The following is a 19,173-nucleotide window of genomic DNA, read 5'->3' on the forward strand; positions in this document are numbered from 1 at the left end:
GCATACAAGGAGATATACGATATACCAGAGAAAAACCATTCAAAAGTGATGTTTGTAATTGAATGAACTCTCGTGCAAACGAGAAAAATTAATTCAACCAACCGTATAACTAACAGAAAAAGAAATTAGGTACTTATATCTATATAAATATATAACAAAATATCCATAAAAATATAGGCTGACAGGCTGACAGATCAGCTCCACTAAAAATGTTTTTTATGTACAATATTTATCGATTATAGTAACCTACCTAATAGTAAGATTATACTCAAAACCAAATATATAGGAGTTCCTAGGTTTTTTTTTAAATTTATTTTATTAATCTAGGCTTAATAAATAAATAAATTACACAACTTACAATTATTATCAGTTATTTTTCTATATATTTCATCGAACTCAAATGAATCAATGCCCTTAACATTGTTATCATTACAGACATTAAAAAAAAAATGTATATAATAGAAGTTGAAATACAATTTTAAATGTTAATTATTTGTTTTAGACATTTCTATTTTAATAAATCTAAACAACAAAGATAATGTAACCAAAATAACACTAAAAATATTCATATAAATGTAAACCTTGTTAAGCAAATTTGAATCCTCTGTCCTTGTAAGATACTTGACCAGTTCGAATTAAATTTTCTCGGCGGTCCTTAAATGAAAAATCGATTGTTTAAATATTTTCATTGAAATTAATAATAATTAAATATCTAAATTAATACTTACACGTTCTTTTTTTATGAAATAAGTCAGACTAACGTATGGTACTATTATCATCAATACACCTAAAAGTGACGTCTTAGGTGTAGGTCTGAAAAATTCATGTTGTGTTGCTTTCAGAGACATGTATCTTTGAATACCGACATCAAACTAAAAATAAAGAATAACAAAATACTAATAGCAATTACAATTTAAGAAATATTGTATGAATACTGAATACATACCAAAGTTCCACCTTCCATTTTTATGTTTCGGTAAGGGTTTGATGAATGCTTTATATATTCTTGAGCAATAGCTTTTCGTAATTCATTTTTTTTCCGAATTATTTCGGGATCAGTTATAGTTTTATAAGGAGCCGCGTGGGCCATTTTAAATTTCCTAATCCGACGTCCGAAATATATAAAATGTTTTTAAAGAAACTATTAAATTGTGTAAAATTATTGTATTAACTTTGAGAAAATATTAAGTTTTCCTTTTATCAGTTAATATTTTTTATTTTATCAAATCACCTTTAAAACATTGTGACCAACATTGGGATTTGGAGATAGAACATTCAAGTGAAAATGTTGTGTTAACGTTTTGAAATTTAAACTATTCACGGGGGAAATTATATTTAAAATAAATTTATATAATATAATATGACATAATATTATACATAAAATAATTGATGTACTATTAAATTAAACATAATGTGTTCGATAATAATGTAACAATATAAATGTATTATTAAGTTCTTCGATAAAAATCATATCAAATGTAAAGATATTTGAATAATAATAATTATTTATCATTTTGTTGAATTCAATTATAACATATCCAAGTATATGATAAACATTAGTAAATATATTATTAAAGTTGCTTAATCAATGATAATTACATTCGGCGCTAACTGACAACAAAGCAGTTACCTTCTTTCTCCTTTTAACCAAGTTAGTTCTAAAACATTATAACTGTTTATTTTGCTTATAAGTTATATATGTATAACCATAGTTCTTAAACAAAAATAGACCGAATTACAACTATTGTTTAACAACTTTTGATTTAAATTATTATTTATTAATTGTGTGATTTATGGGCAGTATTCCTTTACAGACTATGAGATAACAAAAATCAAATAGGTACCTACACAGAATAAAATATTAAAATAGGTACATAATATTACTTGCTTAACTTAGCATGCTTACTTGAAAATGTACTTATTTTACATTGTGAAGTTGGAAGTAAATAATATTGAAGATTTTATATCATAGTGAATTTTAAATTAAAAGAATCTTTTAGGTAAGTAGTTATGTAGCTCTATAATAACTCAAAACACAAGAAAACAGTATACATTCTGATAGAACAAGGAAAATTATTTTAAAATTTTAATACAAATTACAAAGCAATGTAACAATTATTTAGTATTTAGTAATCAAATTGATTTGTAATACTAAATTGTAAAAAATCGTCTATAATCTATATACAAAGAAATTAAATTATTTTCTTAATAGCAGCAGCTAGCTGCAATAACACCTACAAGACAAATTAAAATTCAAAATAAATAATATTATAGATATAAAAATAAAATAAGAAGCTTATAATATAACACTTAAGTTATTACAATATTTCATTAAATAGGTACTGTTTTTGATATATTTTGTGTGGTATTTGTTCAAAGATAAAAACAAGTTAATTTATAATTTAATAATAAAGTATTAGTCAAAAAGCATAACTTATTATACACTTGTTTCTAATGTAACAAAATATTCTATCAAAATATAAATACTTTAATGTAAGCAGAATAACATAATACTTATACTATTTTACATTATGATTTTTTTTGTACGTGATTTTTCAGAAGCTCTAATACATCATTGTTAAATTCTTGTGGGGCCGGTTTAGATCCAATAGACCAAGCATATAAATCCCATTCGTCAAATTTACTGTTAATCAATGCATCATACTTTTGTAACTGTTCACAATTGAATGTTTTTAAATATTTGTCTGCAAATGTAGTAAAGATTATACAATTTTCTAATATTCCCCTTTTTCTAGATTGATATATAAGACGGCTTCTCATCAAATCTAGTTCGGAATCTGAAGATATTTTACTATTACCAGTTAAAGCATAACTGCGATTCTTGATACCCATTAAAGGAGAATTCCTCTGTAATTATAAAATAAATAATTGTTTTTAATGTTTTGGTTGTATTTATAAAATATGAATAATCGATAAAACCAGTATACAAACCATCAAGGAATATTTAAAAAAATGAACAGTTTTATTTAGCATATTACTTGATACTTCTTTTTTCTTGATTTGATAGTTATTGTGCTCAATCTTTCAATTATTTACTGATTTTTACAATAATTTTATTTTATGAATAACACAGATTAAAAATATATATTTAGTTTATTTGTAGGACATAGTTTACTTAACATTGGCATTTACTGTAACGTTATCTTTATCTGAATTATGAAGGTGACACATATGATATCACTTATCAATATGATTACTACCATCATTTTTTATAGAATAGACCACGTAGTGCGTAGAACTTTTATAGATAATATAATATACTGTCTAAGATGTAGTAACATCCAAATTCTAAGGTGGATCCACCTTAAATCTTAATATAGTTTAAAATATTTAAGTATATCTTTAATCGCGAGTAACATAGAATATTATCATAGATCAGTGTATTAATTCTATGAATTACTATAACTAGATAGTACAATTGATTTTGAATTTACTAAATATCTTGCATAGCAGTACATGATTTATTCAATTTTAAAGTTTTGATTATAATTGTTTTATGCCCAGATTTTTCATAAAGCTCAGAAATCACTTCGATTGACGCTCAGTCTTTCTCAACAATCAATAATTAGTAACATATCAAAACAAATAATATTCATTATGTTCATAATTGAATGATAGAATAATCATGTATGTTGTGTCATCGCACATTAAACATGTATTTGACCAGTGCTAAATTAATTATACATGGATCATCCTTTTTATTCATAATTGTTTTGGCATAGTATAGAAGTATAGATTACAGACTAACAGATTTGAACATTCTTGGAAACACTGGTCATTTCCAAAAAGCTCAAATTTAATGTATGATTAATTTTATACATAAAAAAAAACCACTGTTATTGGTTTAATTTACACTTGGTAGTGAACAAAAAAAAAAAAACTTGAAAAGTGGTAACTTGTGCAACAAATTGCTATTAAAAAAAATTCATATTACAATACTATAAAATAGTTACAAATATTTTATATTTTATATTTTTATGTAAGATAATTTGCTATGATCAATATTATTTTCGTCTTCTACAGTAATCATATCTACATCATTTTCTTGTTCTTCTTCGAGTAATTTTTCTTCAGTTAACAAACGTTGTTTTAGTCCTGAAACAAAAGTAACAAATAAATATTTTTTGACTAATTTAAACATTTTTCATTTATTAAATACAAGAATAATTCCATAATTTTAGATTTTTTTTTGTTTCTAATTAATTGGTAATCAATACTAAATAAAATCTTATAAATAAAGAATCTTGACATATTTTACTAATAAAATGGTATTGCGAATAAAATGTTTTTAACTAGGTATATTTTTCAGACATTTTTGTTATTAATTTTTAGAGGTATTCATGCATATTTATATTAATATTTCAGTTTAGAAAAACTACAATTCAACATTTACACAAATTATTAACATCATCAAGATTTATGTTTTTTATGCAGAACTAATAGATAATTTATGTTTTATTTTTAAAATGAACATGCTGTCAATCATGTCATTGGTACTATTATCATTTGATGTTTAATTTCAGCTCTAAGTAAACTAATTAATCTTTTTTTAATTCCTTAAAATAGATATGTGTATGTTAATATAAATAAAATATGAGATTGTGATAAATTTTAAATAAGTTCTTATATTACCTGCAGCAGGTGATCTAATTAGTGACATATCTCTTTGGACTTCTCTGATATCTCTGTGCTGTTCAACTTCACGTCCTTTACGTAATCGCTGCATTACATATGTAGATTGACGTTTCTTTTGAATTTCAGTGACTTTTTTGATTGCTTCCACTATTCAAATAAATATTATTAAATTCAATTAATCACAAATGTTGTTATTTATTATTTGAAGTTATTTCATAACTATATTTATTGTATACAATTTACTTACTAGACATTTGCCAAAATTCTCTGTCATATTTCATGGGAATGTTACGTCTCTTTTCAATTTCAAATGATGGATCAACAGCTAATTCTTTACCAACAGCCTTGCGGTAGGCTTTAGTCCATCGTACACGCCTCGGGTTCTTCTTCTTTTGGAAGGCTCTGTGACATTTAGAGCGACAAAATTTAAATACCTAAACATAATAAAGTTGTGAATAAATAGAGTACGAAATTACTGTTAAATATTTCATGTATTTGACATACTTTACAATCATTTCTTACGAAGTGCATTCCATGTCCTGGGTATATTTTAGACGAACAAAAATAACAAGTGTCAATACGCATTGTATTGACTTGCGAAGTGGATATTAATACGTTTTACGTGAATCCATCAACCACACACTAGACAGTATACTATACTGTAAAGTAAACTGTAGTTGTAGCTTAAAGAAACAAAATTGTATTTTATATTTTTTACAAAAATTTAAAATACAAATAAAATGCGCTATTGAGGGAATAGTGATAAGACTATAAGAGCTTACCACATGGCTTATTATTATACCAATGTCTCTCTCTTAGATAACTTCCACGAGTTTAGTATCAATGTTTTCAAATTTTCCGTAAATAATGAAAATATGATAGAGCCTCGTCAATAGTGCAGTGTAGCCAAGATATGCGTAAAGTTAACAATAAACAAGTAACACGTGAGTACTGTGACGGGGTACAGACTACAGATTTCCCGGTTTTTAACAACTGATAACAGCAAATTAGTCAAACTTCAAGAGAATAAAAAGAAAAAAAAAGCTCAACCTTTAAACTTAGTAATAATTGATATTTGATTCTTTTGATTCATTTTCAGCTTATGCATGACAGATGACACTGAGGACTAGCCTAACAGACTTGAAATATGAGACCCGGGCTCAATGCACCTGTGGCCAATCAAAATATGCGACTGAAATTCTTAGTGGCATTTTAAAATATAATTCGAAATCTATGGAAAAAATAGGCACTAATAAAAGATCATTTAATGTGTGAAGTGTTACTATTGTAGGTTGTGGTACTGTGATATTAAACATTACAGTTATAACAACAAGTGTTTTCAATGAATATAAAGAAAACCATATATTTATTTAAGGTTTAAAGAATCAAAAACATTTATGTAAATAATTTATCCAAGTTTCATTTTTGAACGCAATTCTGCTAATGTGATTAAAACAGCTTCCTCAGTTCTAATAGTTCTAGAACCTTGATTAGGACATGTATTTAAATAAATGTCAAATAAAGTAGATGGATTTTCTTCATCAATACTTTGATCAGCTTCTAATGCAGCTTCAAGTCCGTGAACCCCTCCAAAACAAATCAATGCATGTTTAAAACTGCTAAGTTGAGAATGATCTGTTTGATCAATATCAATGCCTTTATCAGATGTACCAATTTTTAAATCATATCCACCAGGATATGGGCACTTGGTAAATACTTCATTTATCGATTCAGCATTCCTTACTGTGTAACCCCAGTAAATACCAGATTCATTTTTGGGAGTACTCGGGGCGACAACAATACCTTTTTGACGTTTAGAGTCATCTGAGTTTGGTATTAGTTTGACAGTAACTCGTACAAATGGCTGAAGACATTTGTCAACTAGTACATGTTTTCTAAGACCAACATCGACATTACAGCCTTTACCTTTTTTTGGTGGAAGTGTCGACACCACTCCTTCTCTGTAAATTAAAAAACAATAGATTTAATATTTTTTATATAATATCTATTAATTATTTACAGAAACATCTGAAGCAAAAGTTTATCCTAGTTATATTTTATTGAATATTCAAATATTTAATTTTTCTAGTATCATTGGATAGTTTAAAATGATAGCCGATATCTATAACTTGAAATGTTGTAAATAATAACTGTACATGTCTGCACAAACCGATGAACTTGGTATACTTTTACCAATTGAGATAAATTTCTTAATTTATCATAATGTATAGATTTATATTATTTCTAGGAGAATACTTAACTCTTATTAAAAAAAAAAAAATCAAAAAACATACCGAAATGGAACATTGTCTTCTTGTCTAAAATGATGAGGTGCATCTAGTGGATTCAATACTCCAGTGTATTTTAAAAAGTTATGAATTGGAAATAATATTCTTCTCAAATATTGAGGGCATTCCAGGTATTGTAAAATAATAGCCAATTGTTTGCATGTCTTTGAACCACCTTCAGTTTTTTTATTGGAAACCATTACATTAGTCTGTTCTCCCACATCATCAAAAACTATGATCTAATAAAAAGTAAATAGTAAAGAAATGTTTGAAAATAAATTAATAAAAATGTAAGAACACAAACCTCATCAATTTTATAAATACATGCAGCTCTTGCAATTTGTCCGGCCAGATACGTTCTGAATTCTGGAGATTGTGCATTATCTAAAATGGACCCGGGCACAGCTATGGAGACAGTAGGCAACTGTCGTACTTTAGACGGCTTAACTTTGTCACTGGTTTCAGTAATTTTTGAACTTTCAACATCATTATTTATTGTTACCTCAACTTTTTCCGCTTCTGTTATTTCTGAGTGTTTTTTTTTCTTTTTAATAGTTTTTATTACCTCTTCAGTTTTTAAGTCTTCATCTATTTCAACAACTTCTTGAAGTTTTTTTTTTTTTTTTACTCTTATCAACATTTTGGTTCTTACGTTTTTTATTACTTTTGATTATATTATTGTCGTTGCTTTCGGTTTCAAATGATGCCATTCCACGTCTTACAATTTGAAGATTTCTTTTAACTGAATTTGATTTAAACTAGAAATAATTTAATATTATATTATTATGTACTTGGAATTTATTGTCACGTGTTATTATTATCAATATAACTTCAGATGCTACCATAGAATTCTGTGATACTACTATCATAGACGCATTTAATCACCATCATCCAGTGTTGAATCCAGACAATTTCTCTGAGAGGGGAGCTCACTTTTTTTTTCATTGGATAATAGTGAATAGTGATACATTTTAGTATTAAAGAAATATATTTATTAATCATTATTATTAATTAATAATTATTAAAATTTACAATTTAGACATTAGGTGCAGTAATCGTGACGAGAATTATACATTTGTGTATTTAATAAATAGCACAGTATATTATACCGTGATAAATAGGTACACTTTGTTAAAAATTGTATTTGACAGGGAGTGCGAAAGAAATTTCAGAGGAGGTAGACGAATGTCATCCCTGAAGTGTACCTGGATTCAACACTGCCATCACTGTCTAGATTAGTGGAATAAGCAGTTATTTTTTTGGATTGGTAACAAAAATAAATTAAACTGCGTTTAATGTTTATAGAATCTATCTATTTCTAACTTATCTGAGAATGTAATATACTATTATGTATCTAATGTCTATTCAGGTAACAGTAAACAAAAATACTATTCCGAGTTAAAGTTTTTAATGTCGTAAACAAAACTACTCTGACATTTTATTTCTATGTAATCCATTCAAAATCGATAATATTTATTTATAATTGTATTTTCACAAACGTGAGCACGGGTTAGGATCCCAAAAACTAAGGAAGATATTTTATGTATTGTTTTGTTTTATAGAACAATATGACAAATTATAAACAAAGTTAATTTTTATTTTAAATGACCACATAAAGAAAAAAGTAATACAAAGTCAAATTGTAATAATAATTTCATAAAAAAGTCCACTTTTTGTAAAAATACAAATTTTACAGAGTCTTCATGACATATAATATATCGATATCGATATAGATATTTTCAAAATAATATTTTGCACAGTTCCATAAAAAATATATGCCTTAATGTAAACTTAATACTTGACAAATTAAACGATAATAATTGTTTGTAAATATATTTCATTTGGTTTAAACATAAAGCATACATACATTATAATAATTTTTAATATAAAAATTCATCACTAAGAGTTTATGAATACTTAAACAAATACAGATCGTTAAATGTTTATTAAAAAATGTATCTAACAAATGAATTTGTTATTGGTGTTTCATTTGGCTTTATAAGTATCGTCGGAATGCATAAAATACGCTATTATGTATCAAAATACTGCGAGTCCAACTATTCATCTGACGATGATTGTAACCAGGAAAGGAAAGAAGATTTAGAGGTAAACAAAATAAAACATATAATATATGTTTAGGATTAATTTTGGTGACATGCCGACTTTAAAATTTCCTTTGTCTAGATAAGTTTCCTAACTTCCAATATTCCGTAAAAATTAAATGTCTTTCATTTTCAGATAATTGTTTTGTATGTAACCTAACCATCAATTTTGTGGTTTATTATTATTTATTTTACATTATATTTTCCGACATTCAATAGTAAAATCTGTGAATATAAAAATACATTAACTACAAACTTTTAAAATAACATAGGTAGGTAGGTAAATATATTAAAAGCAATACAATGTATAATAATAATGTATTTTACATCGTAATACGAACTAAAAAGTAATATTATCCATTTCTATTGTTAGGATGACGAGGATGATGAATTTTTTGATGTAGAAACTGGAAGTGAACTTTTTAATATCAATATAAACATGTCTGATAATATTTTGGAAATATTTAATAAAATAATTGAAAACAAATTATTTCTAGAACAGAAATTTAAAACATTAGAAGGTTAGTTTTTTAAAAAAAATTCAAATTAATATATTGTAAAATACTTTTTGATTAAAAAAAGTATTTAAAAGTTTTTATAATTCAATTCTTTTCAGAACTGTGTAGAGGTGAAAAAGAGAAAAGAGCATCTATAGAATTACAAGTATTAAATATATATTGTTTAAACAATCTATTGATATTAATGAATGGTTTTAAATTAATTAATTAGTTGCAAGATTTTGAAAAACGTTGCCTAATTAACTTAGCATAAACACGTGAAGTTATGGGTATGCGTGAATTATTGGACGCTGCAGTTCAGAAACTACAAACGATAGTAGAGAAGCAACAATCAATAATTGAAAAAAAGAATAGTTGTGATGAAGAAGGTTTAAATGAAAAGATTAAAGAATTAGAAGGTTAGTTTTTTATGTATCTATTTAAATTAAAATAAATTGTAAACAATTTTTTAATTAAAAATATCTCATAAAATTTAATATTTTCTAGAATTGTATAGAGATGAAGAACAAATCAATGCATCAAAAAAACTACAAGTATTAAACAATTACATTTTCAAAAATCTATTGAACAATAATCATATTGATATTAATAAATTAATTTTGATTTAATTGTCAGTTACACCGTTTTGAAGAATATTCCCTTATGAATTCAGCACAAACACGTGAAGTTACGGGTATGCATAAATTATCGGAGATTGTTCAGAAACTACAAAAGATTGTGGAGAAGCAGGAATTAATGATTGAAAAAAAGAAAAATTGTGATGAAGATGTGATGAGTTTAAAATTAGATATGACTACTGTTAAAAAAGATTTGAATACGTTGATCCCAAATATCAACAACCTTAGCACTCGGATAATGTTTATAGTAAGTAGTATAATACGCAGAGGTAATAAAATTTAAATTTTAAATTTAACTAATTATCAATTATCATTTAGGAAACATCGAAACTCTCAATAGCAAATGACGACAAAATTACGCTTTCGATGCCAATGATTGTATAACCTGTGTTTAATTATTCCTTATAATATGAATTAAAATAATTATTCGTTATAAATTATATTAATGATTGATTTAACTATATGTTGACCAGAGCAATTCATATTAACGCAACGATGAGTGCCAGATTATATCTAGGGCTAGGATTTATATGCGACAATATATTTATTTTGCATCTTCTGATTATTGCTTTTGTCCGTACTGTCTACGAATCATCTTATGATAAGATAAACAGTGGTGTTTTTATGTTGCATATTTTGGATAAAATGCATATTTTGAATAAAATTAATATTATTACATATTTTGACTATAAAAATGCGAAAAATACATGTTTTATGAAATATTTCGTTACTATATATACGTTTGAATGTTTGCTATATGAATAAAAATGGAAACAAATAAGTAGTTGCGTAAAACGAGTAATAAAAACAGAAACATGCCAGTTTATTTTTAAATTATTTCAGAATTATTTTTTTACTATTTAATAATTTACGAAAAAAAAATACATCATTGAAATCATTAAATAATTGTCTGGATGTATGCAAAAGAGTGCAAACCAAGTTCGAGTTCTAATTTATCAACCGAAACGTTTAATCCAAATTCGTATCATAGGTGTCTTAAAAATCAAGATTGAACATTATTTAACTGTTGATTCAGGCAATTCAGGTAAATGTGGTAAAAACTTTATACCTATTCAATATCTGAATGAACAAGTGAGCACAGTACTGGGTTTTCAAGTAAATAATATTGTTAGAGCCGCAACACTGCCGCAGTGCCGTCTAACAAATGATGGTATCTATATTTACACGTAACTTTTGATTTTTGAATAGATACGGAATTTATTAATATTAATACCGAAAATAATCAATTTATCAAGTGAAAGTTTGTGATTCATGTATCACGAATAGTTTAAATAGGTACTTAGTATTGTGATAAATTAATACATGCCATGAAAAAAAATAACTTCATATAATTACAATAAATTGCACTCGTCATTTTAATATCAATATAAACATTTTTTATTTGTGGACTGTGTTACGGTCTTACAGACGCAATCCCACAAAAACATTTGCAAGGTAGATAAATTATATAAGATATACATTATTTATTTAGTATCCACTTTGCTCCCAGAACAAGATATTCATATTTTTGATAATAGATAATATTATAGACAATTATTTTTATTACGTATCATTGTTACAGAGACGCAGAATAAATATTCTTAATTTGTGTTATTATGATGGACTTGTTAACACGGTTATAGATATTATAGTGCTTGTTAACCATCGTCATCAATACTTATTATCAATTTTAACGTTATCAAAATTGGTCCAACTGGTAAGTTTCAATTAATAATTTAATAAATAACAATTAACAATTATTCCATCCATTCATTTCGTTACGAAATAATTCTTTTATATTTTGTATTATTGTTATTGAAACATTTGAAACGTGTCTATTTTGTACACTCAACAGTTTATCAAATTGTTTGCGATGGCGGGATCTGCTCTGAGACGACTTATGGCTGAATATAAACGTATATTAAATACTTTATTTATGCATTAAAAATGTAAATTAGACAAATTTCTATCGAAACTCGTAATATTATTTATTCTATAGAGCTGACATTAAATCCACCAGAAGGGATCATTGCTGGACCAACCACTGAAGAAAATTATTTTGAGTGGGAAGCATTAATTACGTAAGTTATAATAGTGTCATCATGTTAACAAACAGCAAATTCGCAATATCTAAATCAATAATTTAACTATGAGTAGTGGGCCAGAAGGTACATGTTTTGAAGGTGGTGTTTTTCCGGCTAAGCTTATATTTCCACCTGACTATCCACTGAGTCCACCAAAAATGAGTTTTACTTGTGATATGTTTCATCCAAACAGTGAGTATAATTTGTGATGTATATATAATTGGTCCATTCCAAAATTGTGATACATTTATAAAAATGTCAGTGAACATTTTTGAATCAAGTAAGTGGTTACAATTAACTAAGTGTAATGTTTTTTTATTATAACATGTTGTTTTATTATGGTATCTGGTGCAATATTCATATTTTTATGACAATATAAAGGATATATATTTGATCTGTAAAATAAAGTAACAAGGTTGAGAGGTTTAATTGGAGTATAATTGAAGTTTATTTTAATTGATTTTTGTTTGTAGACAATATTATTCAGGTGTTTTACCTCTCTTCATTGCTTTAATAAACTCTAATTAAACAGATATTAAATATATTACAATTTTTTATTTAACCTGAAAGTTGACTAGATGAATGTAAAAGTTATTATACCAGTGTTAAAGAAGAATGATGCATATAAATAAATATACTTTTAAAATTTTAATCAACTTATAGGATAGATAGTAATAGAATTATGCTTTGTGATAATAGTTAAATGCAGATTTTTAAATTTTAGTTTATTCAGATGGGCGTGTATGTATTTCAATTCTCCACGCACCTGGGGATGACCCTATGGGCTATGAATCTAGTAATGAAAGATGGAGTCCTGTACAGAGCGTTGAAAAAATTCTTCTATCTGTTATTAGTATGCTTGCTGGTAATTATAAATAAACTGTTAACTTGTTTCATTATGTATTAATTTGAATTTTTCTTGTTCAGAGCCGAATGACGAAAGTGGGGCAAATGTCGATGCGGCTAAAATGTGGCGTGAGAATCGTGAAGAATTTAATAAAATAGCTGAAGAGTTGGTTAGGAAAACTTTAGGAATACCACCTAGTGAATGAGGTCAAGTAGGTAAAATAATTTAAGTGAAACATTTGGCTAGCTATGAACAATAATATTTGAATAATCACATGTATATACACTATTAAGTTAAATTTTGAAATATGAGTTGAGTTTTATATTTTATACATATTTATGTGTTAATCAATACTGGATTTTTATTTTAAATTTGGTTCAGTTTTTGAATGTTTACATATGGTGGCAACATAATAAATATAAATTACTTGCAGTTTATGAAATGGATTATTAATTTGTTTTTAATCCTCTAGACATCTATCCTTCAGCTTATCATGTTACAGATTAGTAAAATTTTTGTTTGCGATGAAAAAAAAAAAAACAAATTTAACTAGATAAAACATGTTGGAGTTTAATGTTTTTATTTTATTAAAATCATTATAACCATAAATTAGTATTATATAATCTACAAGTTACATATTTCACACAATAAGTTTTTGACTTATGCTTAATGCATATAGCTAAAAAAAAATATTTAGTCAAACACTTATATATTAATTATTAAAATAATAATAGAGTTAACTCTAAAATCACAATAAGTTACTTAAAAATAGGTAACAAAAAAGATATACACTTCTAAATAGGAAATAGAAATTAATATTAATTGTTTTTCTGAAACATTTATTCTTAAATATAAGGATAACATTAAAAAACAACACTATGAAATAATTATAATGTTTTAAGGCATGAATTAATTCTTATATAGTTTTTCTATTGGTTACGTAAAAAACAATATATTTATCATAGTATTTTGATATTTTATAAGAAATAATTGAGAATATATTAACTCATTAAGAATTATTATTATAAGAAAATTTTAATTTTTAAGTTAAGTAATAAACTGTATTTTAATATAGGTATACTAGAAACAATTTGGTTTTTAGATGTATATTGAAATTTAATATAAAATTGAATATAGCAATTTATTTACTGTTCAATGAATCAAAAACATTTTTATGATGCATTAATTTTTGTAATAGATTTTTTTTTTTTAATATGATGTGTATAAGGTCACGTATCAATAAAATTATTGATGAAGAATGATAAAAATGTTATATTTTCTGATATCTTCCTTTATTCATTTTCTTGTATTATTGCTGAATGTATTAATGAGCAAATACAATAATTGACACAACATTTTTACATTTTTTTAACAATATACAATTTTTTCCTTGTCACTTTAGGTAATAATTATTCAATTTAAATGATTAACCTTTAGATTAAATTGATTAACTAGTAGGAAAACAACAAAGTTAATACTACATTAAGTACAGGCCCTTATTACAAAATCAATACAATGTTAGTTGCTCAAAGTAAAAAAATAAATAATTGTACAAAATAAACTCAACTAAAAGTTTGTATAACAGGATTAAGCTAATCTGGTGTAAAGATTTTCAGATTAAAAAATAAATAAATAAAGGTTTAACATTAATTTAAGCTCTTAATATGCTTTTACATTATTAATTATTACACAATAATACTTGCTTTGTATAATAAAAATGTAGTTTGAATTATATATTGTTTCATGGTATTATTTTTTAATGTCATTTTAAATAGTTGAGTTGTCAAATTACCTAACTGTTACTATATAATGAAATATATGAATACACATGGTTATGACTGGTTTTAATAGTTACATTTTAAAATATATCTTGCTAAAAGTCAATATATTTGACAAAAAGTATTTATTTTTTTTTAATCAATAATATAAATTTTTGATGATAAATTAATAAATTTAAGGTGGTGTAAATGATATTAAATGTACAGCTGGAGTAGGAGTCGATGATTGGCTACTGTCAGAGCTGCCTAGTTGTTCACAATAATAATGAGGTGTATTTAAATAATCAATCAGTCGTCTGGGTAATGGCAATTTGTGGATCAAATCTCGTCGTACCATCTTCAAAATGACAAACCTTATAACATAAATACATTTTGTTTAACATAAATAACTCTTTATAAAATTTTATTAAATCAAACTCATCTTTTTTTTGTCTTGTTCTAATTATTACATATTTTAATTAAGGATTTACCTGGCCATATGTTGTAAGCTTTGAACTTGTTTAAAACGAGAAACAGGATGAAGTAATTGAACTCTCATTGGCCCAAGAACTGGACGTCTATGCAAAAAGAACAAATATCTTCCACTGCGCGAATGTTCTACTGCGTTTTCAACGAATTCAACAATTGTGTGACTTTTAAATTTTGTACAGCTACCAAAACTAAAATTTCCTATAACCAAAAATGAAACATGAAAATAATATTTTTATTAATTTTATAATTATTATTACCTTGATCATGCTCAATTCTGACATGTCGAACAAAACCATTCAATTTAAATGTCAATGAAAATATATAATGATCATCACTACTGTCACGTACAATAAACGATCCATCGGGTTCATTTGACAGTATTTTTTCAGCAGTTTCTCCCGATGTTGGACCCCAATACCATCCATACTAAAATTATTTTGATATATATAAAATAAAAAATATGATTTAACTATATTAAAATTTTGGCAAATCTTACATCTTTCACTTTTTCAATGCTAGTTGCAAAGTCCATACTAGTCTCACGTTCATATGTATCTCTGGGCCCATCATCAGGTACAGGTGGAAGTGCACGATTTTCAAACGTTGCCTCTTTAGTTACATCTAAAAGAACTACAGTATCTGTTGGGTTCAATTCAGGGTCCAAGTCTGTTGATGTACTTTTACGTGAACGAAAAATATTACAAAACGTTTGTTTTAAACTAAAAGAAAAGTTGGATTTTGTTGATGAAACAAATGGAGATGAACAAAAGATTTTTCTTGTTGAATGACTAGAACTATGACCACCAATATCTTCTGCAGTGCTATTGTCCTTAGTTTTCTTATGTTTAATATTCACCATAAATGATTTTTTCCTAATTTTGCATTTAGACAATGATATTTTGTTAACACAATTTTCTTTGTTGTGATCATTTTGTACATCATTGCATTTTGATATATTTGCAACTTCAGGTTTGCTACACTCTTCTGTATTACTATAAATATTGTGAAGAATTGTTCGTACATCTTTGACAGTCATGTGTATGGGCTCTTGAACATTGACACATTTTTCTCCTGATCTGAGTTAGAAAACAATTATTTAAAATTAAATAATATTTAAATGCTAGGTTCATGATACTTACTTTTTACTAAGTGGTATGGAATGGCACTGATCACGAAATTTTCTTTTTTTTCTCAATGGTCGCCGAAAAGCGACATTGAATGGGGAACTATCGATTGGTAATGTATATGTATCACTATTAAGAGCATCATGTGAAACAGCAGAAGATATAAAATTAGAATCATCTGAAGAAACTACATTAAATAAAGAGTTATGAGATGATGAAATAGTTGATAATAAAGAATTGTTTGATCCATTTGGTAAGCGATAATTTGTTTTCCAATAAATACCTAAATTATGATACGGTTTTTGTTGCTTAAAGTGCCTAAAACAAAACAAAATGCATATTATTAATTATAATATTATGTATGAAATATACAATATCTATATAAAAAATATTATTACCTAGTATCGTACAATGGATCCAAGTGTTTCAGCGAATCATTGATCAATGACTTTATAAAACCTTCTGCATATTGTTCAACACGAATCATACATTCATTAGTATAGACAGGCGAACAAATATGTCTGCATTGATTGTCTTTGAATTCAAATGGAGGAGAGTAAACATTAATAGAATTTGTATGGTCTTGAAATTCAAGAGGAGGCTGAATTTGATTCTCTGATTTTTGAACACTAGGATATTTCTTTAATGTATTAAATTGTTCTGTATATGATGTGTCAGAATCGTCGATTAGAGAATCCTCTTGACTTAATGATAACTCATCATCACATTCTTTACACTATAAATTAAAAATACTGAATAATTTTAAGTAATTATACACTAAACATAAATATCTATGTTTGAAATTTTATAGAAAATACCAAATTATTATATAATAGTTAAAAAATATTAACAGTTTTAAATTTTATGTAATGGCTTAGAATTTTGATAAAGTGACAAGTAATAAACAATATAAAGTAACTATTATTAAATAGAGTACACATTTATTTTAAAGTTGTAAAATGCACTTATTTTTTACTTTAAATTATTTATTAAATTCATTAATAATTTAATAATATACAATATTATAATTAGAATAATATATGTAGTTCTATACAATACAAATAATAAGTAAACTTAAAATTGTTATAATTATTTTATTAGTCACAATTTTTGTAAATCAGTAAAAGACTAATTGTTGATGTTAAACGCTAAAAAAACAGTCAAGTTTAATAGTATTATATAATAGGCCTATAAAAACTTATCGGTTATTGGTGTATACTAATATGATATAATAATTATACTAGTATGACCTAACTCATAATAAAGTTGGAAATTACTGAAAAAATGTAGATTAAATACATAATTTATTTAATTTTATTCAGGGATATTGAAAAAATGTACTGGAATTACAACTTATAAAAGATGGCGAAGATCATGTAAAATAAACAAAGCAAACAGCAAACTTAGTAGAGTATTAAAAAAAAATAGTAAAAATATCTAGTAAACATAGCTTGGTTAAGATTTTAATTGAATTTGTTTAAAATTTTATTACAAAACTAATAGGTCTTTGTAGAAGTTCACTTCAATTTATTACAGATTAATTTATATTTTAATCATTTAGGTAATGTTAGCAGTTGCTTTATTACTAAGGTTGATATATATATATTGTATACCACCTTGTTTATTACTGTAATTCAATTATTATTATTATTATTATTATTAAAAATAATCATAAAAATAACTTTAAGCGTTTTAAGTTAATATAAATAATAGTTTAACAATAATATCAAATACATGAATTGTACTAATGATTATCATGAATGTAACTAATTAAACAATATAGTACTTTATTTGGTAGCTAATAATATTTAACATAAAAAAATTAAAATATTACTTAATATGCTAGTTGAAAGGTAATGAAATGAAACGTTAGTTGTGTGCAATGAATAAATATAATATCTACACAACATTATTTAATGATAATATTATAGCCATATAAAAACTTACTTTGAATTGTGGTGAATGCTTGTTAGAACTGCTACTGGCAGAACTGTTTGAAAACGAACCATTGACCAAAAGACCGCTGTCGTCTTCACTGAGCAAAAGCACATCAGATGTTGGCGAATCCATCCCATATTAAAGTTCAGCAGCAAATCAACCATGACGCCAACAACCTAACAAGGGATGAAAGGCGATTAAAAGAGTAAGTTCAACTTGACAAATGTATCGATTATTGTTTGTAAACATTTAATCAATAGCATTTAATTCTTACTTTTGGTGATGAAGCCAAACTGTTGTCCACATATTTAGTTCTTTTGCACGCAATATCGAATTCGGTACGTACTAAAATGTATCACAGTATTCTTAATTTCGACTAATTATTCTCTAAACGATTAAAATTTAAAAGTACTGTGATTTAAAGTAAAATTTCTAAGAAAGAAGATGTTTTCTATTAGTATTTACCATTAATTCTCAAATAAAGCTTATCAAGATAACACCGTAGTACCATACCTAAACGTAGTTTTAACAACAGAACTGAACAGTGGATAGTCAGTGGTTCTCATTTCTCAAAATGTATATTTCCATTTTCCGGCGGTGTTATCAGTATCTTTTGTAAAATAAGTATCCTCATGAAGACTACATGATTATCTCTATAGTCGTCATGATAGTATCCATATTATCATCACCTAATAATAATAATAATAATAATAATAAACACTTATTACAGTACATTTATATTAATTGATA

At 25.8% G+C, this 19,173-nt stretch overlaps 7 protein-coding genes across 8 annotated transcripts; 2 read left to right on the forward strand and 5 right to left on the reverse strand.

Moving 5' to 3' along the window:
* Positions 1-360: 360 nt before the first annotated feature.
* LOC112595491 (NADH dehydrogenase [ubiquinone] 1 beta subcomplex subunit 4) lies at positions 361-1,100 on the reverse strand. Its single transcript, XM_025340729.1, has 3 exons — positions 947-1,100; positions 729-872; positions 361-654 (listed from the first exon to the last, which is right to left on the reverse strand). The coding sequence occupies exons 1-3, from the start codon at positions 1,088-1,090 to the stop codon at positions 586-588; spliced, it is 357 nt and encodes a 118-aa protein (XP_025196514.1). The 5' UTR covers positions 1,091-1,100; the 3' UTR covers positions 361-585.
* Positions 1,101-2,311: 1,211 nt separating this feature from the next.
* Positions 2,312-3,039, reverse strand: LOC112595476 (succinate dehydrogenase assembly factor 2, mitochondrial-like). Its single transcript, XM_025340710.1, has 2 exons — positions 2,953-3,039; positions 2,312-2,868 (listed from the first exon to the last, which is right to left on the reverse strand). Exons 1-2 carry the CDS (start codon positions 2,992-2,994, stop codon positions 2,530-2,532), a joined length of 381 nt encoding a protein of 126 aa, XP_025196495.1. The 5' UTR covers positions 2,995-3,039; the 3' UTR covers positions 2,312-2,529.
* Positions 3,040-3,651: 612 nt separating this feature from the next.
* Positions 3,652-5,721, reverse strand: LOC112595486 (probable ribosome biogenesis protein RLP24). 2 transcript variants are annotated; one of them, XM_025340722.1, is made up of 4 exons: positions 5,161-5,721; positions 4,904-5,058; positions 4,654-4,803; positions 3,652-4,116 (listed from the first exon to the last, which is right to left on the reverse strand). In XM_025340722.1, exons 1-4 carry the CDS (start codon positions 5,169-5,171, stop codon positions 3,989-3,991), a joined length of 444 nt encoding a protein of 147 aa, XP_025196507.1. In that variant the 5' UTR covers positions 5,172-5,721; the 3' UTR covers positions 3,652-3,988. The 2 variants fall into 2 exon arrangements, with proteins under 2 accessions (XP_025196507.1, XP_025196506.1); XM_025340721.1 differs by having other exon boundaries at positions 3,968-4,116; positions 4,904-5,090; positions 5,161-5,695.
* A 271-nt stretch (positions 5,722-5,992) lies between these two features.
* Positions 5,993-7,775, reverse strand: LOC112595485 (putative methyltransferase C9orf114). The gene is given in 4 exon segments (XM_025340720.1): positions 5,993-6,617; positions 6,951-7,183; positions 7,249-7,569; positions 7,571-7,775. Coding segments are annotated over 4 exon segments (1,191 nt in total). The 5' UTR covers positions 7,655-7,775; the 3' UTR covers positions 5,993-6,064.
* Positions 7,776-9,532: 1,757 nt separating this feature from the next.
* On the forward strand, positions 9,533-10,675 carry LOC112595508. Its single transcript, XM_025340758.1, has 6 exons — positions 9,533-9,567; positions 9,663-9,709; positions 9,776-9,962; positions 10,051-10,097; positions 10,180-10,428; positions 10,500-10,675. The coding sequence occupies exons 3-6, from the start codon at positions 9,830-9,832 to the stop codon at positions 10,563-10,565; spliced, it is 495 nt and encodes a 164-aa protein (XP_025196543.1). The 5' UTR covers positions 9,533-9,567; positions 9,663-9,709; positions 9,776-9,829; the 3' UTR covers positions 10,566-10,675.
* An 844-nt stretch (positions 10,676-11,519) lies between these two features.
* LOC112595441 (ubiquitin-conjugating enzyme E2 G2) lies at positions 11,520-13,401 on the forward strand. Its single transcript, XM_025340664.1, has 7 exons — positions 11,520-11,636; positions 11,764-11,898; positions 12,037-12,097; positions 12,181-12,262; positions 12,339-12,457; positions 12,990-13,130; positions 13,193-13,401. Exons 3-7 carry the CDS (start codon positions 12,055-12,057, stop codon positions 13,315-13,317), a joined length of 510 nt encoding a protein of 169 aa, XP_025196449.1. The 5' UTR covers positions 11,520-11,636; positions 11,764-11,898; positions 12,037-12,054; the 3' UTR covers positions 13,318-13,401.
* Positions 13,402-14,845: 1,444 nt separating this feature from the next.
* Positions 14,846-18,950, reverse strand: LOC112595415. Its single transcript, XM_025340617.1, has 8 exons — positions 18,698-18,950; positions 18,433-18,599; positions 16,884-17,221; positions 16,501-16,803; positions 15,858-16,437; positions 15,619-15,787; positions 15,361-15,559; positions 14,846-15,243 (listed from the first exon to the last, which is right to left on the reverse strand). Exons 2-8 carry the CDS (start codon positions 18,553-18,555, stop codon positions 15,066-15,068), a joined length of 1,890 nt encoding a protein of 629 aa, XP_025196402.1. The 5' UTR covers positions 18,556-18,599; positions 18,698-18,950; the 3' UTR covers positions 14,846-15,065.
* Between the last annotated feature and the right edge of the window lie 223 nt (positions 18,951-19,173).

This window comes from Melanaphis sacchari, unplaced genomic scaffold (assembly GCF_002803265.2).
Source record: "Melanaphis sacchari strain LSU unplaced genomic scaffold, SCAv2.0 Contig27_pilon_pilon, whole genome shotgun sequence".
NCBI lineage: Eukaryota > Metazoa > Arthropoda > Insecta > Hemiptera > Aphididae > Melanaphis > Melanaphis sacchari.